The 24956-nt window shown below is 32.2% G+C and overlaps 3 protein-coding genes across 5 annotated transcripts in view; 2 read left to right on the plus strand and 1 right to left on the minus strand.

Annotated features, from left to right (window-relative positions):
• Nucleotides 1–1542: 1542 nt before the first annotated feature.
• LOC128164678 (uncharacterized) lies at nucleotides 1543–8092 on the minus strand. The gene is made up of 6 exons (XM_052828655.1): nucleotides 7904–8092; nucleotides 6169–6293; nucleotides 5826–5997; nucleotides 5087–5266; nucleotides 2650–2775; nucleotides 1543–2404 (listed from the first exon to the last, which is right to left on the minus strand). The coding sequence occupies exons 1-6, from the start codon at nucleotides 7989–7991 to the stop codon at nucleotides 2328–2330; spliced, it is 768 nt and encodes a 255-aa protein (XP_052684615.1). The 5' UTR covers nucleotides 7992–8092; the 3' UTR covers nucleotides 1543–2327.
• A 1907-nt stretch (nucleotides 8093–9999) lies between these two features.
• Nucleotides 10000–18830, plus strand: LOC128164578 (store-operated calcium entry-associated regulatory factor-like). 3 transcript variants are annotated; one of them, XM_052828501.1, is made up of 8 exons: nucleotides 10000–10107; nucleotides 10257–10338; nucleotides 10496–10602; nucleotides 10940–11032; nucleotides 16443–16553; nucleotides 16835–16950; nucleotides 17119–17309; nucleotides 17487–18830. In XM_052828501.1, the coding sequence occupies exons 2-8, from the start codon at nucleotides 10263–10265 to the stop codon at nucleotides 17783–17785; spliced, it is 993 nt and encodes a 330-aa protein (XP_052684461.1). In that variant the 5' UTR covers nucleotides 10000–10107; nucleotides 10257–10262; the 3' UTR covers nucleotides 17786–18830. The 3 variants fall into 3 exon arrangements, with proteins under 3 accessions (XP_052684461.1, XP_052684464.1, XP_052684462.1); XM_052828504.1 differs by having other exon boundaries at nucleotides 10499–10602; XM_052828502.1 differs by lacking the exon at nucleotides 10000–10107 and adding an exon at nucleotides 10150–10168.
• A 579-nt stretch (nucleotides 18831–19409) lies between these two features.
• Nucleotides 19410–24956, plus strand: part of LOC128164581 (all-trans retinoic acid-induced differentiation factor-like) — a 5588-nt gene continuing 41 nt past the window's right edge. The window contains exons 1-7 of the mRNA XM_052828506.1: nucleotides 19410–19578; nucleotides 20075–20205; nucleotides 20984–21055; nucleotides 22077–22148; nucleotides 22532–22647; nucleotides 23485–23585; nucleotides 23870–24956. The exon at nucleotides 23870–24956 is cut by the window's right edge and continues 41 nt beyond it. Coding sequence (XP_052684466.1) covers nucleotides 19510–19578; nucleotides 20075–20205; nucleotides 20984–21055; nucleotides 22077–22148; nucleotides 22532–22647; nucleotides 23485–23585; nucleotides 23870–23974 — 666 coding nt within the window. The 5' untranslated portion in view covers nucleotides 19410–19509 and the 3' untranslated portion in view covers nucleotides 23975–24956. The remainder of the gene's footprint in view (nucleotides 19579–20074; nucleotides 20206–20983; nucleotides 21056–22076; nucleotides 22149–22531; nucleotides 22648–23484; nucleotides 23586–23869) is intronic.

Here is a 24956-nt window from a genome sequence, read left to right on the forward strand (position 1 = left end):
ATCGTCTGATGATGACAGCGTAGGCGCACTTGATGGGAGTAAATCAGCTTTATACAGACAGGAGATATTCTCCAGGAACAGAAAATAATAAAGCAAAGGCTTTTATATAAAAGTCTCGATTTTTTCTTTCTTCTTCTTTTTAGTTCTGTTGAACTTGCTGTTGGGTTGCAGCGATCCTTTATCTCACAAAGTGTTCATTTTTCTTTTGATTAATGAATACAATGTATATGAAATCGAACTAACATGAAACAGCAATAAAAATGATAACAGTGCGTTAAAGGCAAATAGGCTGTGCTGGCAATTAAAAGTGAAACAAATAATTTTATTTTTACACGAAGTGATTTAAATCTTTAGGGAAAGGGTACTTGTGCCGGTAATTGCATTTACTCTCTATGATGATTCTTTCATGTCATTAGATAATTTTCCTGGGAATTTTATGTCTTATTTTTTAAGGGTACACAATTATTCTATTCAAAACCATTCATTTATATAGTAAAGTATACTCTATAACTTCAGTTAGAGAGCGTTACAATAATCGATACCATTTAATATTTAAAAAATAAAATGAGTATTAGACTTCAAATATCCTGCTTATCCATTTACAATGTCCTTATGTATACCATACAAAGAGGATTCAAATTTCACTTGAGTTTAATGACTTCGTTGATGTGGGGCGTGGAAATAAATGAGACGTGCGCTCAAGGAATTAACGTTCAGAAAATAAAATGAAAAATTGGAAAATGATTACTCAAATATCAACAAATTCATATTAAGAGCAAAAGGTTGAAAAATCGAATAATGGTAGAAACCATTAACATCAAATGAAATTATTTATGAGCAAAAATGATAACAAAACATGATAATATACAGGATAAAAAAAACTAACACAAGAACGTTACACGGATAACCATTTTTACAATCGGAACATCGCTCGGTCTTTTCCGTCAAGTCGAGACTTGACGGAAAAGGCCGAGCGATGTTCCGATTGCCATTTTTAAAGAGGAATGCGTTGTAACAATGCTCCACCAACATTTTATTTTATGGATCGTTAAAGTATCATTTCTAAGACATGATTTCGTTGTTTAAAGAAGGGTATATGCCAACAAAAAATAGTAAAAAAAAAAAGTAGAAACTCTGTTTTGGTTACAAGTAACACATTGTACAGTAGAAAAGATTTTATCAATAGATTTACAAAAAAAATTAACAAAAGATGTCTTTTTTATTTTCAGAAATAATTTTTTCATTAAAAAACTAAAAAGTCTTATTGACACTACTGAATATTATTTATTAGATAATAATATCATAATGCATTCATTCACAACAAACTTTACAGTGCAACCAAAAACATATTTTCCCTTTTTTCATAAAAAAAGAACAAACAAAAGATATCGTTTAAAATAATTGAGGGCATATACCCTTCTTTGAACGAAATCATGTTTCAGAAATGATACTTAAACGATCCAAAAAATAAAATTTTGGTGTAGCAATCCACCTTAACGTAATAGTAGATATTATTTGTCAAAAGGAAATAAATTGAGTATGAAGGTAGTCTTTATATCGTATCATGTGTTTCTCGGAAACATTGCATTGTTCGTCGTGATAGCAATTACCCAATTTTATTGTTATAATATATTATTTATATAAATTGTGTACTATATAGATAACATAAATTATTCATAAACTGCTGTTAATGACAATTACATAGTTTTTGTATCCTGGTGTTTTAATGTGTGTCAAAAAAAGCTGATCGATATTTGTTCATTGATGCCGTCGCCTTAATTAATTGACATGTTACAAATTACACCGATAAATACAAAAGTTTTTATGTTTTCAGGTAGTGAAAACGTTTTCTCAAACCGTAAGAAAGTGGTCTGACGTACATGTAATGACCTCATTTTCAACACCCTTCAGTTTTAGGGTACTTCGAATCAAGTGTCTACACATATATACATGCATTCACATGTAACCGCAGCCGAAAAAGACATGAGCATAAATGACACATTTAATTGTATGAGATCCTAGAACCATTTTAACAAGAGCTTGGACTCTAGGTAGTGACTAGTTGTGTCAAACTGCAATGTGATGAAGGCCTGTCTATTTCATTGCAGGCTAGTCAGTCATGGCTCTTTGAAATCAACAAGGTTTACCGGATTTTTAGCTAAGACTACGCAATTATTGCATATTTCACTTGAAGTTGCGTCATATTTAATTTTTTTTGACACAAGAAATGGATTGTTACGTCCTACTGAAAGTCCAAGGCCTTGTTAAAATGGTTCTAACTTTTTGTTCAATCGTGTTTTGTATTGTTATGTGTATGTACAGTTTATTCAAGAATTCAGTAGATACGACAAAAGTCCTAGAAAAACAACAATAACTACTCCACTTCCGGGAAGACATGCCGCGCCTGAAAAAGAAAAAAAATGTGTGTAATGAAACCAACAGAGCGACATTTAATTATAAGCTATTTTATGAATATAGGCTCTTCCAATGGCTGTAATTACTGATAAGGTTTAATGTCACTCTGGTAGGGTCTTGACTTTATTTTATCTTTATTAGCTTGAAATTCGGTGAATTTCCTTTAATTTGTACGTATTGTCTTAAAAAATGAAGATAAATGAAGAAAAAGTTTCATTGTATGACATAACTGACCAATTATCGGAGGGAACAAGAATTCACTCCGAACACGTGGGTTATCGGGGAGGTCTGCAATGCACACATACGGCACGTCCTCTGAGGAAACTTGACCTACTAATGTGCTTGTGGTGTCACCATACCCTGAAATAATCAAAGTACTGAGAGTACTGAAAGACGGGGTCTTGGAAGTTTGAATTTGTAATTGTCCTGGATTTCCTCGAATATTATTATGCTTCCAAAATTTATGAGTTTGAATAAGTTGTTACAATCTATGTTAATTCGGCTTTTTTGCAATTGTCTGATACTTTGTCTAAATTTTACTCAATCCCGGCCTTCATAATTGTAGAAAATTGACACAACGGTATAATATGTAAAATAAGACCCCATGGAAAAATTTTAAAAATTACTACTAACCGGGAAACTATATCAAAGTAGATAATTTTAATCATTAGATTTATTCAAATTTTTTGTGATCCAAGGGTAAATCCACAAGTCGGACGGTATCCGTAATAAAAATTTTATGAAAACCCCGCAAACTCTAAAACTGCTGAATTAACAAACAACGTGAACATTTGTATACCGATAACAAACACAGGCACCTGACGTTGGGGATATTTTTTTACAATAAGATTCCAAGAACTTTGACAATAAAAAGATTTGTCACAGTCGCCATTTTGATTTTTAAGACCGACTTATCTGACTCGATTTTCTTCATTTGCGATTCATGCAAAATTAATAGGTAAAAATAAATCCGTTCGCCACTTACTACCTTTTTGTGTAAACTCGTGCATCACCTACACGAATTACGATACAACCGTTCCTTTCATTAAAGATCAAACTCCGAAAATCAGAGACATAAATAACAGAGATTGTCAATTCCGCCATTAGCGTGAAAATGTTACGGGACCAACCTTACTTTGAGAACTACAAGTGCAACAGCAATCTTGTATAAGTCATTAAATTTGAACCTGATAGTGAACATGAACATGAACCTGTAAATATTTTAAGCATGTTTTATTTATGAAATATTTACAAAAACTCTTTATTTAGTTTTTAAATTACTTTTTTAAAACTAATTGACTTTTCACAAAATAATGGTACTGCATTACTTTACTCATGTAATGGTAATGTAATGCATTACTTCAAGAAAATTAAGTAATGGTAATGGTAATTTAATGCCCTAATTCATGAAGTAATGGTAATGTAATGCATTATTTTAGAATGTAATTCACCCCAAGCCCGATTCCAACTAAGCCGGAAAACATGAACATTAACATTTAACTTGGTTCTTCAATCGATAAAATTGTATATATTATATGATGTATAAGTCTTCCAAAATATATAATCTATTATAGATTTTGTTTACAATGAATTGTTTAAAATTTAAATTCAGTTGAATCAACTAAAGAGCCAACGAACGAGAAGGCAAATTCAGACTTGTTTTTATTTTCTTTGTACAAAATTCCTTTAGAGACGAACAGCAGTCACACCGCAAGTAGACTGGAAGCCAATGAAACACCTATTTAATTTGTAAAACATATGTGTATAACCCGTCCCGATTTTAACTTCGGCTTGCGCATGAAGTTTGGTAGTATTAAGGTGAACGCTTGTCAAATAAAATTCACAACTTTTCAAAAATGGCACATTGCGTTTGGGAACTTTAATTTCGATTCCACCCTCAACCTCTTCTATTGATTAAAAAGCTCGTACACCAACTGAATCGTCAACGGCGCTGTGCATTCAGTTACGTAACTCATTCCACATTTAAACCCGAGAATATTTTGATCAATAAAACTATTTGTTTATTTTCTAAATAGAGTTTTGTTTATACACAGAGGACTTAAACAGATTTAATGCGTGTTTTTATAATACATATTTACTGAAATGCATGACAACTTTCTGCACTATTTTCTTACGCGTAGACTCAGTTCATGTGTTCTACGCGTGCCTTCCGGTTTGAGACTTCGGCTGACAGTAAACCAATAGACGGAGTCACGTGACCCCGTCTAAAAATGATGCAATCATTCATTGAGTAAAAATAAGAAATTCAATTATGATATTACGGAATGGTTGATCTCTGATGGGAATATCGCTTCACTTCATCGCCGATTGGAGAGTAAAAACTAGCTCAAGACAAAAATAATATCTTTAAAATCCATCATCTTAATAGTTTTAGTTAATTTCAAAAAGGGTCTCGATCAAAAGTCTCAAAGGATTAAAATAAACCACCAAAAATTTCAGCATATCCCCAGATCGAAATTTATTTAAAAAATCGTCGGACATCCACGGTAGATTGCGCGTTATTCCTCTCTTTATCAAGCGTAACCAACCATGGTCAGCTGACGATGTATTTGAACTTATTTTGACATTATTTTAAAGGAATGATGGTGAAATTATCTCTCTTTTTGGAGGGTGAGTGTACTTTAAAGCTTGAATGCCAGAAGTAAATTACCATTTTGTCGAGTCACTCGTTCATTGTTAATGGAAGAGCGAGTCACTTCATGGACACCTCGGTACCACCGTAACGTCGCTGGGGGTCGGCTATTTATAGATACACACGTCAAGTTGACGTAGGCGTAGGGTTTGAAAGGAGTTGGTATATCCCAGCGCATCGTCATGTTGGACATGAGAACTGCAAAAGTACAAGCAAAACCATTCACGACGGAATCAGACAAATACAAATGAAAACATTTTCATCAGTACTCTAAATTTTAAATATGAGTAAATTCGGACTTAAAAATACCCACAAACAACCACACAAACAAATGCGTTCTTTTATCACGTTGTCAGAGGAATATAGTTACTGTTCCTGTATTTCTCAAAAGAATGAGAAGGAATCACATAAAATTAGTGATTTGCTCTACGTGTATATTTATAATAAATAAAATGTACATGTATGTTGTATCCTTTGAGTACCATGCTCCAATAATTTCATTTTAATAATATCAGTAGATAAATTGTGCGATAACTTAAAATCCCTTGCTCTAAAATTACTAAATAGATTCTGTAATATTTTAAGTCCCTTGTTCTGATAATTTCGATTTAGTGATTAACATTTATGAATATATCTTGTGATAACTTTGAGTCCATATTTCTAATAATTTCAATTTAGCTATATCATTTAAATATTTTTTGTCTATTGTGTGTCCCTTGATCTGATATTTGCAGTTCAATAACCTGAATTAGCTCACCTGCCACCTGTAGCGCCACGGTTAGGCGCTGTTCCCCGGTGTCACACTCATAAATGCCCTCGTCATGGAACTGGACATTTTTGATAACTAGATTGTACTGATCCTCCACTTCATACTTCCCCGTGAAGATGGTTTCGTTGTTTAATGACAGTATGTTTGATCCCAGGTCAATCTGATATCATATAAGATTATTATTTCCCGATGTTATAAGAATTTTTTTACCGTTTACTTTGTTTACGTTAATTTAGGTTACGTTACGTTAATGATTTATCGCTTTAAAAAGTACTGGTAAATTAAATGTAGAAAATGATAAATTTTCATTGACTCGCAATTCCTAAAGTACCTTTTTCCATAACACGTTACTTCCTTCCGTCTGGTATCTTATAGTACATAAAAGTTTGGCGTCGCTACCAAGTAAAATAGTTGTGTTGGAGGAGAACTGGGTGACAAGGGTACAGCTTGTGGTACCTTGAAATAAAAGCAGAAAACACTATTTGCACATGCATTTACATGTATGAAAGAAAAAGTTTTACGCACATTTGTAAAAAGTAAACTATAGAGAGGATGTGCATTGTATGGGATAAACTAATAGAAGAAAAAAGTTTTTAGCGCATTTGTTCAAAATAAATCCTCCAAAGGGAGGTTGTGTGTGTGAACAGAGAGTATTGACGATAAATTTTCGGTGATTCCTTTAAACAAATACAGGCAGGTAGCAAAATGGGAAAGGATGACCAAGAGAGGAGACGGACAGCCCTCTCCCTCCAATCGTAACCAACTTTTTTTTAAACCAAATTTTTTATTATGAATTTTAAACGCACTAACGACCCCCCCCCCCCCCCCCCCACACACACACACCACCACCATTACCACTTTTAGGGAAAAGCGTTTAAACAGGCACGTAGTATCGGGGGGGGGGGGGGCCTGGGGGCCTGGCCCCCCCCTTTTTTGCGCAGCACAGAGTTTTCTTAAATTTACATACCAAAAATTGACTTAACAAGGAGTTGCCCCCCCCCCCCCCCCCCCCCCCCGATTAGGATTTTCAGGAATTTGGAAAGTACCGTTTTCTTTCTTTTTTAATGCTTGTCAAGATTTTTTGGATGAGTCTGCCCCCCCCCCCCCCCCCCCCACACTCACACACTTTCAAGAACGATGCTACGTGCCTGTTAAATCATTGGAAGAATAAGTTTTATCAAATTTTAACATACTGCCCCCTCTCACAGATTATGAATTCGTTTCCCTTCGTTAAGAGAATTCGATAGGACTGTCTCAACGATGTTACGTGCCTGAAATATATCTATTTTGCAGATCTATTAGCGAAACATATTTTGCACGATTCACTCATTAGAATTTTTCCTGCAATGAATTATTTATTATTTTGGTGATTTGCGAGTACCGCATAATTCCACAGGAATAATGAAGTTTATATTTTTGCATTATATATATAAAAAAGACATTTTATTGTTATGTCGATTAAGATAAATAGGCAGTTTTAAATTTTTGTTTTTGGGTAATCGATATAAAAAGCTAGATAATCGATTAAACAATTCAAATGCTACCAATACGAATGATTAAAAAAAAATTATTCCCTATGGATCAAAGCTGTTCGCCGATTTTCTTTCAGTTATATAAATAATGCGAATATGTAAAGATTTACATTTTTTGACACGGCTTAATTGATGACAGCCAATTATCTAATTTATAGATGATGCAGTGCTTGACACACTCAAGTTTTTAACAAATATGGAAAGTGCTTTATAATTTATGTATATTTGTAATGCAAACGACACAATTCTTTTTACTTTGAAATGCATTCGTTACTTTCCTTATTCCTATGGGTGCTATATTTTACCATAATTAATCAGATTTACTAATGAAAGGCATTAATTATTGCTGAATTCAAATCGACATGCATACGAATATAAAAATATGTGAAGCAACGGTATGCCGCAAATCATGCTAAAATACTTGTACATCTAAACACATTGCGATTTAGGCCTGAAATAATTGATATATATATATGTATATTTAAAGTAAAAATATTCTGATCACAAATAAAAAAAATATTTAAAGAAACCAACCTGCTAACATTACCAAAGCCATCCAAATTTCAATCAACGCCATGTCTGTTTTGGAAATGAATAAAGTTAACGAGAGTCTTCGAATCATGCAGTGTATGTACAGTGTACGGATGTAATATACTAGATACACTTAAACTCGACACACCCAAGGATTTACCCAAATTAGGTTCTTGCCATTCCCCCACATTTTTTGTGTTGCCGAATTAATGCCGGGATCGAAAAGTTTCCATTCGTATTTGTCAAACGAGAGTCGTATACAATCATACAGTAATTACACCAACTAAGTCCATATTTACAAACATTCCCTCGTGGCATTGACAAACAAAATGGCGATAATCCGGCCTAATAACTTGACGATTTTCAAGATATTTATTTGAACAGAGAAATGTACACATGGAATAGTTCTCGCGTGAGACGTGTAGACAGGTGATGTGGACTTTATTACAGAACATGCGTTTAAATATAACATACCTAATGTCTGATGGTCAATCGTTAGGTGTTGGTTTTCTTCTTTAAAGGCACGTTGGGTCTCAAAGCATTATCCCCGTCTGTTAATTTCTTGGGCACAATTTTAAGGAATTTATGTGAGATCTTTTATTGTCTTTAATTTTCTGTTTTACGTGTTTGGTGAAGTTCCGTTTAGTATGTATGACACGGTTATCATTTAGTTAATGTCTGGAAAAGGGTTTGGTATTAGGTACATGTACATGTAGTTTTTTTTTGTTTTGTTTTTTTTTTTTGGTTTGTTTTTTTTCAACATGTAGTTGAAATCAATTCGCCTGCGTATTTTAAAATATATGCATTTATTTTACTTTTATTCAAATAAATTGTTTTACTCATCTAAACCAAATGTTTATTTTAAAAAATAATTTACATATATTTTATTTTTATAAATTATAAGGTGTATATCGTTTGTGTCTTATTTCATTAATTTACACTTTCGACAAAAGTGGAATTATTTCGCGTTCAATCAAAACTGAAAGCACGAACTCCAAGGACTTACAAGTATGGACTGACTCGATCAAGACTTCCAAATATACTTAAACAAAATACCTGCGGCAACTTCAACCTATATACCAAAGTTAATGTAACTGTGTAGACAAAGCCCACACCTATGTTTGCCTATGTATCCGTGAAGCGTCCCAATCTCTGCTTGTTGATGTACTTGTAGTTACAAAGCTTCCACCTATGCTTGTTGATGTACTCGTGGATAAAATTGATCTCCAATTCATGGTTTTTTTAGTGCATCTGTGGATATAGCAAAAAAGCTTGGGTTAAGCTATAGTTAAGCTTAATTAATAAGCTTAGTTTAGCTTGGACTTAATTGTTGACGACATGTGAATACAATAGAACTCCCATTTATGGGGATGCACATGTAGATATAAAGCTCCCACCAATGAGAGAGAGAGAGAGAGAGAGAGAGAGAGAGAGAGAGAGAGAGACACACATTTGTTAAAATGTTTTTGATAATTGTATAAATGCTAATGAATATCATCCTTGTTCTAACAAGCATATAATGAAACAATTGCAACAACAACAAGATCTTTGGTTATGGTCACGATTTTGGTCAAAAATTATTCGTCCGATTTTAATGTTTCCAAGGCCAGAATAGGTATTTTAAATAAGCACCCAAAATTTGAGTGTCATTTGTTGAGTTTGAAGCGAGTTACAGTGCTTACAATTCCTGCTATGTAATAAAAAAAGCATATGTTTACATTTTGAATGTTGAAGTAAAATTTCCAGTTTTATACCCAAAATAAATGTCTTTACGATAGGAACTGTTTATTTATGCGTTTGATGAATAAGAAAATAAACAATTCAGCATGGCATAAGTGTTTGGTTTTCTTACTGATACATTGAACACAATGTAAACAAAAACAGGACACGGGCCTTAAATGTTTACGTATTAAAAACAAAGAATTGTAAGCCCTATAATGCTTATATCATGTATATATCCTGCTTATAACTCTACGACTGACTCTCAAATTTCACATGATAATTAGAAATACATTCATTGTTAATAATTAAAACAGTAAATTTGAATTAGTCCCAAAATGTGAATATGTCCCTATAAGCTAAATTAGATGAAGAACAACATCAACTTGTCGAATGACCGAGAACGATCTCGACAAAAACAAGAACGAGTTACCGTACTTCGTAACCGGAAGTATACGTAGATCTTAGATTTTGGAGAAACAAACTGCGTAAGTTTCATCATTTCAGCGATTAAAAATAAACAGACTTGTCATATGCTTAAAGCTTAATGTGAGGATTTCAATATTTTATACGTTGTTGTTCACCAATACAAGACTTTTACATTTCATCGTTTCATTGATAACATTCTTCTGTTTAGGTTGATATGATATTGGGCTGCAAAATGAGGAACATGACGTTATGTTTATTCTGTGTCCATTTACTCGTTACAGTAGCATTTGGTAAGTATAGTTCTTAAGTATCAATATGTTTAAATTCAGACTATCATGTTGTTAATCAATACAATATCATATACACGATCTTTGTTCAAAGTGAAAGTTGTTTTGGGTTATGTGGTTACATGTATTATTCTGAAAATACTCATTTTTCACCTAACAGCAGCATTTGGGAGCAACAGTGACAAAATTCTTTTAAGAGACATTCAAACTCTTACTCTAAAAAATGGAATGATGACCAATGCCAGGCGATCATCAGCTGTTCCACAGGTAATTCATATCAATGTGAAAATGAAACTCCTGCAATTCAATTCTCTCCCTCTCTCTCTCTCTCTCTCTCTCTCTCTCTCTCATACATATATACAATTATTTGATATTTTAGATCAAAATGTTTATTTATTCTATCTATTTCAGCATAAGCAATTATGCAAGTAACCTATCCCTTAGATTCTTAGTTATATGCAAGAACTTTATGTTAATAGATCAATAAGCATAATTTTGCATGCAGAAATAAAAATTTAAAGACTTGTATAATATCCTAATGTTGAAGTGTTAGGTCTTTTATAAGAAGATGAAAACCAACAAACTACCCTTTCTTTTTTGGCAGTTGAAATGTATTGGGGGAACTGCTGGATGCAGTGCCTTTAAGCCTCAAGTTGTCCAGTGCTACAACAGAGGGTCTGATGGCTATGATGTACAGGTAAATACATTTTACTTTCATTAATCAGGGTTTGACATTAAGTTTTTTAATTACTAGACCAGTCGGGCTACCTCAGCAATTTTTCACTAGCCCTGACTCTTTTACTACTAGCCCTGACCAATTTTGACAAAAATAAACTAAAAGTAATGACAAACATAAAATATTAAATACCTGTTTCTGTTTAATTGTATTGATTTATCTTTACCAATAATGAATCATTCAAACACTATTTAAGGTTTGATTTTATCAAACTGTACTAATAATGAAACAAGTATTCAATGGTTGACAAGGGACCAACAAAACTTTAGGGAGATCAACTTTATATTCTCCTTAACAGAGAAACATAAAGAAGTTTGAGAAATCTGGGAGACTTTTATTACTTGACAATGGCATAACAATAATGAAGATATACACAGATTTAAACTTTTCTTTTCTCGTTTCACCGGACTTACTCCACACACAGTCAGAAAGTCATTTAGTTTTTCAAATCTTTCTTCTTGTTGAACAGTTGAGTCATCAGTTTCCTGGCTCCCTGTCAACTGTTGACTTGTCTGACTTGACTGACTTGATGCATAACTCACATTCTACAGAACAAATAAAATCAAAGTGGTGAAAGTATATGAATGAGTTAATTTGTAAAGTAAATATGACATTCTGAACATATATTCTATTGATATTTAGAATAGACACATGACCATTTATTTCAGCTTACACAATTATTACTTTGCATTTTACTTCTTTTTTAATATATCAGGCAGAGAGAGAGAGAGAGAGAGAGAGAGAGAGAGATATTTTTTAATCTTTATTTAAAAATAAACTCTGAACCCTTAGTTATTGTGCCTGGTAGCCATACACAGTAACATCCAATGCTTATGTGTTCCTTTTTTTAATCACATGCAATTCATCTTTCTTAACCAAGTGTTAGATTCATGGTTTTCAGATGAGAAAAACTTATATCTGCAGACATGTGGATAGCCAAGAAAGATACAAGTTATTGACAAGAACAGTAAAATCATTAGAAAACTAAGAAAGAAAAACAGCTTTCTAATCAATTTCTTTGTATATCTATGTGTTTAAGCCTAGTAGATAGATTTAATTATCTACTAGATCATAGCAAACTGACATAGAAAAATTGAATGACATTTAACCAATGCCTTAAAATAAGTTTCTATAAACATATATTACCTTGCTATTTATAGCTTACATCTAAGTATGCAATTATTGAGAACCATAAGTCAAATATATATTTTTTTACTCTACTCACTATAGTCATTGATCTTTTAGGTGGAAGGTCGTCTAAACTTCTTCCTTTTCTCTTAAGATCAGAAGTTGAGCACTCCAAATCCTGAAATGATTTATTTATGGTTAAACCGTGTAATAGCAATAATGAATACCATTATATATCTTACCTGCTGCTAAATTGTAAGGAAATCATTGGTTAACAGCAGTCACATGGACATCGTGTATATTCCATACACAGTCAGTACGAAATATATCTCCCCTTCAGCATTATGATGTCATTATTAGAGTATTGTGACGTCAGGTTTTGCACCCAGATTGAAACTTGTAACTTTGTTTTAAAACATTTGATTTTCATAAATTAATTATCTTTATGTCATTAACACAAAGGCAGACGGGACGATATAATCGTTACATAGTCATGTAGTGATCGGGTACAGGATATGATACCTGGTTAGTAAATTTCACAACCGGCTCGGAATTAACTAACCAGGTATCATCCCGTACCCAGTCACTACATGACTATGTAACTAATAATACAATAGGTGAACAGCCAAAAGTGTTGAATGAGCAAAATTTATGCACCTATACATGTAATAACTTTTGTAAATATCTATCCTTATGGGAATTGATGTGATGATTTCTTTAATGGTCATAAAGTCATATTGTGATGTCAATTGCACCTTCTCAGGCCTATTGGGCAGAGCTTGGAAAAACACTTTGAATGTATCAATTAAAATTAACAGATGTTGAAATTTTACACAAAATGGAGCTAGCTCACTTCTAATCAATTAAGTACCGATATATTTAATAGACAACCTTATATTAGTCTCCTGGTAAAACCATTGAATTTAATGAAGTCTTACTCACATCACAACATATGATATATGTGTTATATTTACATTTGGTATTATAAAAAGGGGGTTGTCATGGAGTCCTACATAATACATTTGAGGTGACTTTTTTTTAGCTCTGCTGGAAAAGCCAGAGAAGCTGCGATTATGATGTCAATGATTACCTTCTGATCTATGTCATCGTCATGATTCTCTAAAACTCTTTCTCTACACAGTCTACATATAGCTGTAAATAAGAATCAATATACGGCCGTTAATTATGCAAAAAGTCTTGTACTCATTGCTGAATTAATATAAATTAAACATGAAAACCATGCGTGCATGTCTTTTACAAAAGTGAGAACATGCAGTCATCAGGAGTCAACCAAGAAAAACTATATAAAATATGTTTTATTAGTGCCATAGGCTAAGATGTATGTTCTTTATGGAAATCATATTAAAATGTATAAACTACAAGGTTTACTCCACAAATGTTGAAATTTAAAAAAATGCTGAATCAATCATCATTTGCCCAAAAATTTGACTGCTTGATTTGATAGACAAATGAAAAATAACAAATTAAAGAACAAAGAAAAATCAGTTAATTCAACACTATCACGGATTCCCCTAGTATTTATTCAAATTAACAATACAGAACACGTACATTGTACATGTACATAATTTGTGGTTTTGAAAATTATCTTCAGCTTTTCATGATAATGACCAAATATTGTATACATGTATCAAGATACTTACGCGTTCCAACTGGAATAATAACTCCAATGGACTGATGTATATTTGAACACATATCTGCTGTAACATGCCTATCTGCTCCCTTCCCTTGGTGATGGAACCTGAGAATAGGTGTATCTCCAATGCCACACCTTTTTCTCCTTTGCCGTTTTGATACATTTTGAAGAATAATTTCTTTATGATCCACACAAATATTAAGTTTACTGGTGAAATTAGATTTTGTTAATAAAATTTCTGCTAAAATAATAATTTGAATGTTTTCATCAAGATTAATTAAAGGTGTTTTAGAAGCTGAACACTGTAGGGAATCTTGTAGTTGTCTCCCGATGTCACACTTATTTTCCTCATTCATTTTGCATGGCAAATACTTTAAAAAAAAGAAGATAACTTTATCTTACAAAATAAGCAACCAACATTATTCAAATTATACATAAAGGGGAACTTGTTAGACTTGTAGTATGTATCGGTAAAAGACTGCACAATTATAGACCTACATGTATAGGCAATATCTTTCTCTTTCGATGTCATATTTTTTTTGTCCTTCAAAACTGGTTTTATTTGAATATAATCTATTGAATAATTGTTGCACAATCCTGTCTTATAATTTATTATTAAATTCATCATAAAATATGGAGAATCATATTACACCAGAGATTGCCTTGGGAAGTAAATTTAAAATTATGTTTGCAACAAAATTAGACCTAGGATAATATGGGAATGTGTTCAAGAATACGTAATTGTAACTGGAAATTACCTTCTTTCTTCATTGTGACTTCTTCTCCTCAAGTAAACACCAACAACCGCAACAGACGACAGATGAAATGTCAAAACACTTTGTTTACAACTACAATTTGCACCTCCAGACACTAGAGAGTTCATCAAAGGGGAGTAACTAGGTATCAAGAAATGCTTCAAATATTGAATATTTATAAACATTTAGGTCTGTATATCTTTTACGTCTTTTATTTGCCCACCAATAATTTATATGTTTTATAATATTCACATATTGGTCTTTCATATTTAATTGTCACACTTTATTAAAATGGCTGCGATTTTTTTTATTTTTTATCTTTGAAAACTAACAAAATTTACCCTATATAAAAAATTTTGGAATTAAAATATGATATATAATAGATTTGAAATTAAAATAATTTAAGCAATTTAATCATTTTGAACTCAATTTATAGAAAAAAACTGTTTTGACAATTTTTAAAACTTATAAATACATTTAAACACTTCATTTCATCATGAATACACGTTTTTCAAAAATGACAATAGGGCGGAAGTTTGTTCTCCGTTTCCATAGCAACAAAGGACCATTATCAAAAACTAATTTTACATTTCTCAATCAATGACCTATCTTTACAAAAATATGTCATAAAATTTTATTTTTTTCTCTATGCGTGGCCAACCTATTTTGATAGTTACAGAGAACTGGTCTTAATAATTTAAATTAGATTAGAAACAAGTCATTATGATTAAAAAGAAAACAAATTCTAAAAATTGAAGAAAAAAAATTATCAAGTTTATTTAAATTAAATTATTTGATGTATTCATACATTTTATAGATCAAATGTTTTGTAACTGTGTTAACTAAAATGACAAATAGAATCAGTCTCTGTTTTTTAGTGTATTTTGGTGGCATTAGTCCAACCCAATAACCATTATCAATATGTTGAGGATTTAGATTTTTTAAAAAGGTATTATAACTGTAAACAAAGGGTTTTGATTATTTTAGCATAAATTTGGCAGTGTTATTAGCTAATTACAAGTTACCAACAAATTCACTGTTATATCAACACTAGCCTAAAAGTAATAAACATCGTTTTGTACAGCATGTGGTTGCATCACCCGTATTTATAACCCCTAAAGATAAGACAGACTAAATTAATCACAAGAGGCATTAACTGAGTTTTGAAGACGTCTTTAGAATGAAATAGTTATCATTTTATTGCCCTTGGGGTTAATTTACACAATTATATGAACTCCGTGTACAGGGCGACTTGGACTTTTCGTTCGGAGGAAATTCCGGCGAAGTTACCGATCAAAAAGTATTTCCCCCATTTCATCCTCTAGGTTAGTCCTTGGGTTGTACCTAAATTACGGTTTGTAGAATTTAAGCCTGTTAGGAAAAGGTGCTTTTACTTCTATTGATATTAATATTACAGAAAAAGAATGTGCACACTTTTTTTCACACGACCAGTCGGGCTAGTATACAGACATTTAACCCGACCGGACCTATCATTTACTAGACAATGTCGGTCGGACGTGCCTTAGTGTCGAACCCTGTTAATACATAAATTGTGTAAAGTCTAAGGTTTCTTCATCTTATGAATAAATGTTGTCTTGTTTTTAAACCTCCAGCCCATAAGAGAAATAAGACAGGGTGCAATCCTTTCTGTTTTTCACATTGAATTCAATTCTGACAAGACAGCTTCATCGCACTTTAATATTTTTATTCCTATAATAAAAATATGCTATACTGTGTCATACATAACATGTATTCATGAAATATAATTGTTAGATTTCTAGATGTATTTATCACTCAGCTATTAAAAGTATTGCTGTTTGCTTGTATTTCACAGTGGGAGTGTAAGACTGACATGGACAATGCTTACCGCTTTGGTACAGTAGAAGTGACCTGTGAAGGGTACGGATACCCTGACGATCCGTACGTTCTGAGAGGTTCCTGTGGGGTACGAAACATAGATTGACTCTATTCAGTAGTTTTTTTTTTATTGCTAATACACCTGATTTAAGTTGTTCGGTTTTAAATTCTTATAAGAAACATTGTTATGTACAAAAATTTAATGATGGTTTATAGAATAAAGCACTCTTGTTCAAATTTTTGTTTTATAATCGATGAATTTCAAAAGAGAGATTTTACCTTGTCAAGTTTTTCTTTACAAATATATAAATACCTAAGGTTTTAAGAGGCTATTGATATTTGCATAAAACTTTTGTTGTGCATTTTTAGTTGGAGTACACAATAGATTTGACAAAGGAAGGATACCAACAGCAGAAAAGTGGAGGACATGACTATTACGGTGGCCAGACTTACAGCTCTCCATACAGCAGTCATCAAACCTATGGGTAAGTGCCATTGTTTAAAAGTTAATATGCAAAACATACTTGTAACTTCAATGTGATAATTATACAAAAGAATTACTTTAATACACGTACATTAATTTTGTGACTGTTGCAGGTGATTTCTAATGAAGGCTTTTATTGAAATATGTGGTACCTGTATTTTTTTTTTAGAGCCAGACAAAAGATAGGGTCCATTTTTAGTGACTTGTTCACTTTGGGATTTGTGGCTTTGATTATCTATGTGATCTACAAGACCTGCATCTCGGCCCAGACAGGCTATGCTGCAAACAATGGATACAGACCCACAGGGAGTGGGTACCAACCCCCTCCCCCTGGATTCAGAGATGAATACACCCAACCAGGTAAATATTTAATAACACAAAAATTGAAATAGTCAGAAACCTACTCAGAGAGTAGATTTCCTATACATATACTCAGTGTCATTACTTATTAAATGTAAACAAACTGATTTTAACATGCTATTTTATAGTGTCTTATGCAGTCACAATTATGTACTCATAAAAAAAACTTATTCTTAGGCTGTGGATCTGCATACTCCTCAGGCACCGCTTATCCAGGTGGTGTTGCAGGTGGCACTGGTGGAGGATTCTGGTCTGGAGCCTTTACTGGTGGAATTCTGGGATACATGCTTGGAAACAACAGAAATGATTACTACACCCCAGGATATACTAGGCCGTACAACACTGGGTGGGGCTGGAATACAGGGAGGACCTCTCCAGGATGGTTCAGCTCGGGGTCCGGGTCAGGGTTTGGGGGCGGCATGGCAAGCACTGGCACTCGTACTGCCTCAGGATTTGGAGGGACAAAAAGAAGATAGACCAGTTGTCTGATCCATGTCCAAAGAGGAACTCAGCAGCTTTATTAATATGAATCTGTAAAGAGTGAAAGGAGAAATTGATTTTTGACTGTGATAAAGAAAGATTTTTATTAGGAATTGTCTTGTATCGGTAAAGTACAAAATAACCAGTGAGTATGTTTATAATACCGGTATGTTTGTTATCCATAAATTTTGTATTTAGTGTACGTTTTCTTGTGAATGTTAGTTGGAGTTGTGTCTCATTCAAATGGATGTACAAAGACTCGCAAAGCTGTGCAATTTGTATGTATGTGTGATATATAATTTTTCATTTATTTTTTTTTTCTTTTCCGGTCTTTTTTCAGACATTTTCAGTTACCTGTTCATGTACATGTACTGATAAGTTTAATTAAAGCAAATTGAGCTGTGATTTTCATGTTGGAAATTTTTATTTTATTATTTCCTACCTTTTTTCTTAAAGATAAAAATTATATGATTAATATACTTTTGTTAATAATATTTTTGTGAGGAAAGCTATTTAGAGGCCTTGATTGAAGCTACTGGTAAATAATGTACATTATTGTCCTCCAGTACAAAAAATGGTTAACTTTATATATTACCGGTACTTATTTGAGAAATCTTTCTTGTGATAAAATCTAATGATTTATTTGAGTCTTAATTATTTTTTTATGAAGGTAAGTTACATGCATATAGAAGGTTTTTGCAACAAAGTAATATTTTGAAAATGACAGCTCATATTGCATTTACAGTATTCTAACTTTTATTTGGTTTTGTTTGTTTGTTTTTTTTTGGGGGGGGGGGGGGGGGTGAACATAATTGTATATTATGTGCATGGAGCATTTAGAATTTTGGCAAGTATTTACTGTCTTCATTAGTGAAGCAGTAACAAGACAAAATTGTCAATATTAACAGGGTATACATGTATTGCTGTCTTTTGTGGTCAAGGAATTGACTGTGGTCTTTGCCATTTTCATTTCATGTTGTTGAATGATTGTTACTACTTGTATTTTCAATTTAATAAATTTTCTTTAACTATACCAAAAGATATCTTGCACTTTTTCCTTACAACATTTAAATATATATCTTTTAGACACCTGTACATGTGGGCATATTTGTTTGCTTATAAAGCATTACCAGTATGTGATGCACTCTAGGGAATTTACATATCATATCTTTTAAATGTTGCAGTACTCAGGCATCTTCTAAATCAAATATGATTAAGTTAATGTTGTGAGCAATAAAATTCCAGTCAACACTGCTGAAAGGGACTACATAATTTGTGACTTTTTGGGTTGTTTTTTTTTGGATTGGGGGGGGGGGGATAACTATTCTACCATGCAGATAAATTCTCTCTTACTATTTTTTATCTGTAAATGTATGGCTAACCCTAACCTGGAGTTAAAAGTTAAAAATCATTTTACTGACAAAGTTACAAGTCTCTGTAAAGTGTACCCCTCCCCATAAAAAAAAAAAAACTTTTTGAGGTATGGAGTAAACATTCTGAAGTTTGAAAAATTAACAATAAAATTAAATAAAAATGGTATAAAATGATATGTAAAAGTTTATAGCTGCCTTATTTATTTTGTGTTTTGGGTCAGCCATAAAACGAATGTGTTTATGGTCAAGTTGTCTTGCACCTATTACCCAAAGAAGCAATAGAAGAAATTCGAACTAGGAGTGAGAGTGGAAATTTTTTTCAGACGTATTGAATATTTCTTAGATACATGATGCGGATCATATGCGTATTCTTTTTATTGTTGTTTGCCATAATGACAGTTGGTGCTAAGTCGACGGTAAGATTTAATTTTGTTATGATATAAATAAACCACAGAAGTTGGACTTTCACTTCTAATTCTAGTTAAAACCTATAAACCTGTCGGGTTTTTTTTGTTTTTTTTTTATTATTAAAACGACCCTGACATGTTTATTTTCGTTCTTGCACAATTTGTTTGATTTAACATGTGAAGTCATATTACGTTATATTTATATTATAAATGCTGAAATTGTGTGAGATTTATAAATTCAATTTAATTTTCTCTTTATTTATTTCTGACAAGTACATGTACCGTATAAATATTTCGTCAATTTACATGAATTCCTGTATCAAGCACATATGATATAAAGCAGAAGATTGTAGAATATGAAAAAAGCTACATTAAATGCTACTTAGCCAAGGGTTTTTGGTCCACTTAACTTTCCATAATGGTATGGAAGTGGAATTGACCAAAAACCCTTGGCTAGCAAAGATGAATTATGTCTGACTTGATATGTTCTTGTTCTGTCATGAAGATATCAACATTGTGTGAAATGAAATCATGTGAAAGCCCCTCCATCCTGGATTGTTCTCACTTAAACTCATCAGTCAGTGGTCGCTGTTGTGTTAAAGAGAAGGAAACACTTTCTCCATCTACAGTTACGGGGTATGTTTAGGTTATGTAACAATGAGTTATATGTGAATTATATCATTAATTTGCATGTCAGATTTTATTAAAGTACCAGGATGTTAACATTGGTAATTAGACCTGGTCAGATAGTTCTCTTTTTGAATACTCGGTCCATTTTGATATACCCTATATTAATATCTTGATCATGTTGATTGTAGTATTATTGTTAAGATAGCATATTGTTATCAAGTGATTTTAAACAGTAAGACATCAATAGTCTGTCCCAAGATATTTATGCAGCACATTAGACAATTTTTAATAAAAAATGTACACACATTTGAAAGAAGCCAGTGCAATTGAAATAGATGAAAGGGAAAATTTTCAAGATATCTTCATGACACATCATTTTTCACTTGAAAAAATTCTCAGGAACGAAAACAGATTTCTTACTGAGATTTATGATGGGGAATGTTTACATCTTTTCTTCATTTGGATGTCACTCGGAATTCCTCGCACAATTTTTTAACGTTATTATCCGAGTTTGCTGCAATGCAAAATCCCCATAGACATAACATTTTTTAGCCATGTATTGAAAACTGATAAGCTAAAGGGGGTATTTTAACTGAGAAATCTTGGAAATTGTTCATACTTTTGAATGAACATCATTTGAGCCCTGAGTTATTTATAAATATTGTGTAATTAGGCAAAATGTGAATTGAGGATATCTTGGGACAGAGTATACAAGAACATTTTTTATGATATTTGCAGCAATAGAATGTTTATTCAATCTTCAATTTGTTTTAATTTTTTACAGTATTGATTTGATTGGCTGCCATTTGACGAACATATCAAGACTTTTTCACTCCATGGGGCATCTCGTTTTCTTGTAAGTTTTATAAATGATGTATAATGTTGATTAAAATAGAGGTAAACTTTTATACATCCTCTCAAGCCACAATCCAGAGTCTTTTCACCTATCTCCTTGGCATCCCATATTTACTTGTCAATGATCACATGAAATAATAATTGATATTCTCACATATTATATAAAGTCTTTTCCCAAGTGTAACTGCATCCGCAATGAACAACATGATACATATAAATTACAACTACAATCAAAGTTCAATCTGCTAACTTTTATGCATAAAAGGTCATTATGCATGAAAGGTCAATCTCTGATGACTTGATTGGTCAGTATTTTGATGATTGACTTGTAAATATCAGTGATGCTTTGTAATTATGATTTCTACCTACAAATAATCTTGTACAATTCAAAGTAACTGCCACACTGCTCTTTTGCAGGGTAAGTTAACATAACTCAGTGAAATATGATGCGATAGTTTAATTTACTTTGATTAATTAGCTACTATCTAAAACTTTGCCAAACTGTAAGAATTTGCCCAGCAAAGGAGCGGCACAGCAGTTACAATGAAAGGGTTAAAAGAGAAGTATTTGCACATTTATTACTGGTACAATACACGATCAAGGTATAAAAATTGTTAAGAAATACAGTGGCATATGAAGTTGTTTAAATATTTATTTTGAAATGACCCAGGTTAAGACCCTCATGATGCAATTATTTCTTAGTTTAAAACATTAATGCATTCAAACAAAAGTTTTACTCGGTATAATATCGCTTCAAGATTTCTAAGTCTCAGTCTGAATATGATAGATACTGTATATCCAGTATTTTATTGCAATCTCTTTCAAATTTCAAAATATAGAATACGCAGAAATCATATCGTATATTATATTATCTATAAGAAATTTATGGTAATATCACAAAAAATGACTGGCGCAAATTAAAAATGCTACATAATTTTCCAATTTTCACGAAAAACCCTGGATATATGGTGTATCTGTATATATGTACAATGTAAATGATTTGGGTACAATTATTTTTGTAGATACCTACACAAAAACAACATTAGTGACATTGATGTAGATGATTTTACTGGAGTTAACGAGCTGAAGAACCTGTAAGTTTTTGAAACCTTGTATACCTCGTAAATTGAATCAAATGAAAATATAGATTTTAAGATATTCTAGAATAAAAGTAAATATAGATTCTTGGTTCTCCAGCTAAAAACTTAAAAATGTAATGCAGCAGGCAGATATTTCAGTCAAGAAGACTGACTCAATGGAAAAGAAAGGTGTTTGGTTCATTTTTTGCATAGAATGTCATTTTTTTTATCAAATGTTTTTGTTTTATTCCATTGGCTGGAGTTTTATTTGTATACATGGAAACCATCAAATGATACAACACAATTAAACTTCAAGTCTTATCTACAACCATTGTGCTTCCTAACTTCAGGGGGAGGGGGGAGAATTACCTTTAATTGAAACAATATTTGATTTTCAGAACTCTGCCTCCCAATTTGTCTTGTCCTGGTGGACATATTTTGTGGGACAAAGAAATAAATCACTCAGACATGGTAGAATGCGTAGAGGAACAGAGCACCTGCAAAGTTTTCAATGGTAAATTTCTTTTTAACCAGGGCATTCATTGCTCTTTGTTTACACATATTAAAATGTAAAATTCAAGTTAGACAAATAATAAAGTTATGATACACATTCATTTAAACATGTAATATGTAGATTGTACTTTTAATTTCTTCTAAAAATAGGGATGTACTCTGAAATCTGGACTTAAGTTCTGTAAGGTTTAGGTTGATCAAGATTTTATAGTAATGTAATCTTACCTGCTACAAATTATAAACATTTTTTTATTGCCCCCACCATTTAATGGCCGGAGCATAAAGTGTTACGTACCCGTTCAGCCATTCCGACTTTCTGTCATTCTGTCCTTCCGTCCCTCTGTCAATCCATCATCATTCTTTTTCTTATCTTTATCTCAACACACATTCACACATTCAACTCAAATTTGCTACATGGATGTGTCTTATGAATATACAGGTTGAGTTTGAATTTGGCTTAGGTCCAATGATTTTTGACAGAGTTATGCCTCTTGAACTTTTATAAATTGTTTGTATCAACCAGTTGGTTGTATACCGTCGTAGCTTAGTGGTTAAAGTACCGTGCTTTTGAACCGTACATAGATGATTAGTTTGAATCCGCTTGGGCCTTTTTTATAGATTTGCTGAACTTAATTTTTGAAATAAGTTTTTTTTTAAATCTAAAATTACAATTTTTTTCACTCATTTGACTTGTATACATCTTATCCATCATGCTCTCTATCATCTAATTAGGTAATTTTCTGCTGATTAGAAAAACTTTCAAGATGCAGTGAGCCACCTTAATATTGATGACTATACATGGCCTAAGAATTATATTGAAAACTTTTTTTTTTTTCAGTAACTTGCCCTAACTCCAATAGCTACTGTTCCGATGTAGGACCCAGGGTCACCGAGTGTTTGTGTAGTCCAGGTTACCATGGTTACAAATGTTTAAGGAAGGTCAGTCCTGAGTCGTTATGGTTTCTAAAATTATGCTTTGCGATATTTCATGATTTATCTCTCTTTAATGCATTGTGTCAAAGATGTATTTGTTGTTGACCCTAATGTATGGATCAATCTACAGATTATAAAAAACTGTTTTTCCCTCTGATCTTAATATATATACATGTAGTATCTATAATATCCTTTATGTACATGTGTTATGAACTCAATACATGACATAAACAAATGCATTGTGTAGATCTTTGCAAAAACTCACTCAATCTTTTCATTTGGAATTACAGGATCATTTTCCTACAGCGACATTTGTGGTAGGAATATGTGTAAGCACGGTGGTGGTCTCAGCATTTCTATGGATTACGCAGAGAAGGAAAGTGAAGAAGCACTAACACAGAGATGTGTCGGACTCTCTAATTGGTTAAACTGGAATCTGTTGTCCTTGACTGTGATCATTTTATTATACTCATATTCCAAGACTTGGGATCAAAAGCTTTCATTGTATACATGCAGGTTTGATTAGTCATTCATACGTTATGAAGTATTCTTGTTCTTTTACGACTTTCTTATGATGTTTGACGATTGTATTTTTTTAGGGTGCGTAAGACATGCTAATTGATTCTTATATTTACCAGTAAGTACATGTACGGGTAACTTCAATTTTTATTTTGGAAATGCTGTGTTGTAAAGAGAAAATAGGACTTAAAGGGTTTTTTTTGCTGGTTGTTTTTGCATCAATGTATAGATTTGGAAGGACAGGGTGAAATAACTTTTAACCAAAAAAATTTAAAAACAGGAATATGAAAAAATTTAAATTGATGTTTTCATTATTATTAATAAGTTTCAGTTAATTGTCCACAACAGAAATCCTATTGGAATTTTTCAAATGACAGACTGTGGATATGTATGTATATCTATGCATGTGTGTTTTGTTGTATTTTTATTTTCAAAAGCAGTTTAAATGTAGAATCTAGTCATATATGTAATTCATTGAATTGTGAAGGAAACGCATCAGATAATGCTATATACCTGTGAGACTTTGGTTCAAATGTTTAGCAATTTTAATAGTGCCAAATGTTCATTTATGTGACTTTGTTTTCTTAATAAATCATATGTGTTTTCAAATTTTTGTTTTCATTGGAATGTTTATTTATAGTTTTAAAGTTTTTTGATTGTTGACCATTAAGATAAATGAAAGTTTGTTTCATAATGTCATTGCTATATTTATATCATTTAATAACGTGACATTGACAGGTGTCAGTATTTTTTATTAATTACATTGTATTATTATTAATCATTTGAATGTTCTAGAGAAGACTGCAAACATGTACTTTTAAATATATGATATCATATTTTTGTATCCATTCGCTCTTT

Source organism: Crassostrea angulata, chromosome 10, assembly GCF_025612915.1.
Source record: "Crassostrea angulata isolate pt1a10 chromosome 10, ASM2561291v2, whole genome shotgun sequence".
In the NCBI taxonomy this organism is placed as follows: domain Eukaryota; kingdom Metazoa; phylum Mollusca; class Bivalvia; order Ostreida; family Ostreidae; genus Magallana; species Magallana angulata.

Bases quoted from the DNA above. Each gene is read 5' to 3' on its own strand.
- LOC128164678 (XM_052828655.1), bottom strand. From the start codon at position 7,991: ATGATTCGAAGACTCTCGTTAACTTTATTCATTTCCAAAACAGACATG. The intron at 5,998-6,168 runs GTACTTTAGGAA...ATATGATATCAG, and splicing joins GTAACGTGTTATGGAAAAAG to ATTGACCTGGGATCAAACAT. The intron at 2,405-2,649 runs GTCAGTTATGTC...TTTCTTTTTCAG, and splicing joins CTTGTTCCCTCCGATAATTG to GCGCGGCATGTCTTCCCGGA.
- LOC128164578 (XM_052828501.1), top strand. From the start codon at position 10,263: ATGATATTGGGCTGCAAAATGAGGAACATGACGTTATGTTTATTCTGT. The intron at 11,033-16,442 runs GTAAATACATTT...TGTATTTCACAG, and splicing joins CTGATGGCTATGATGTACAG to TGGGAGTGTAAGACTGACAT. The intron at 17,310-17,486 runs GTAAATATTTAA...ACTTATTCTTAG, and splicing joins AGATGAATACACCCAACCAG to GCTGTGGATCTGCATACTCC.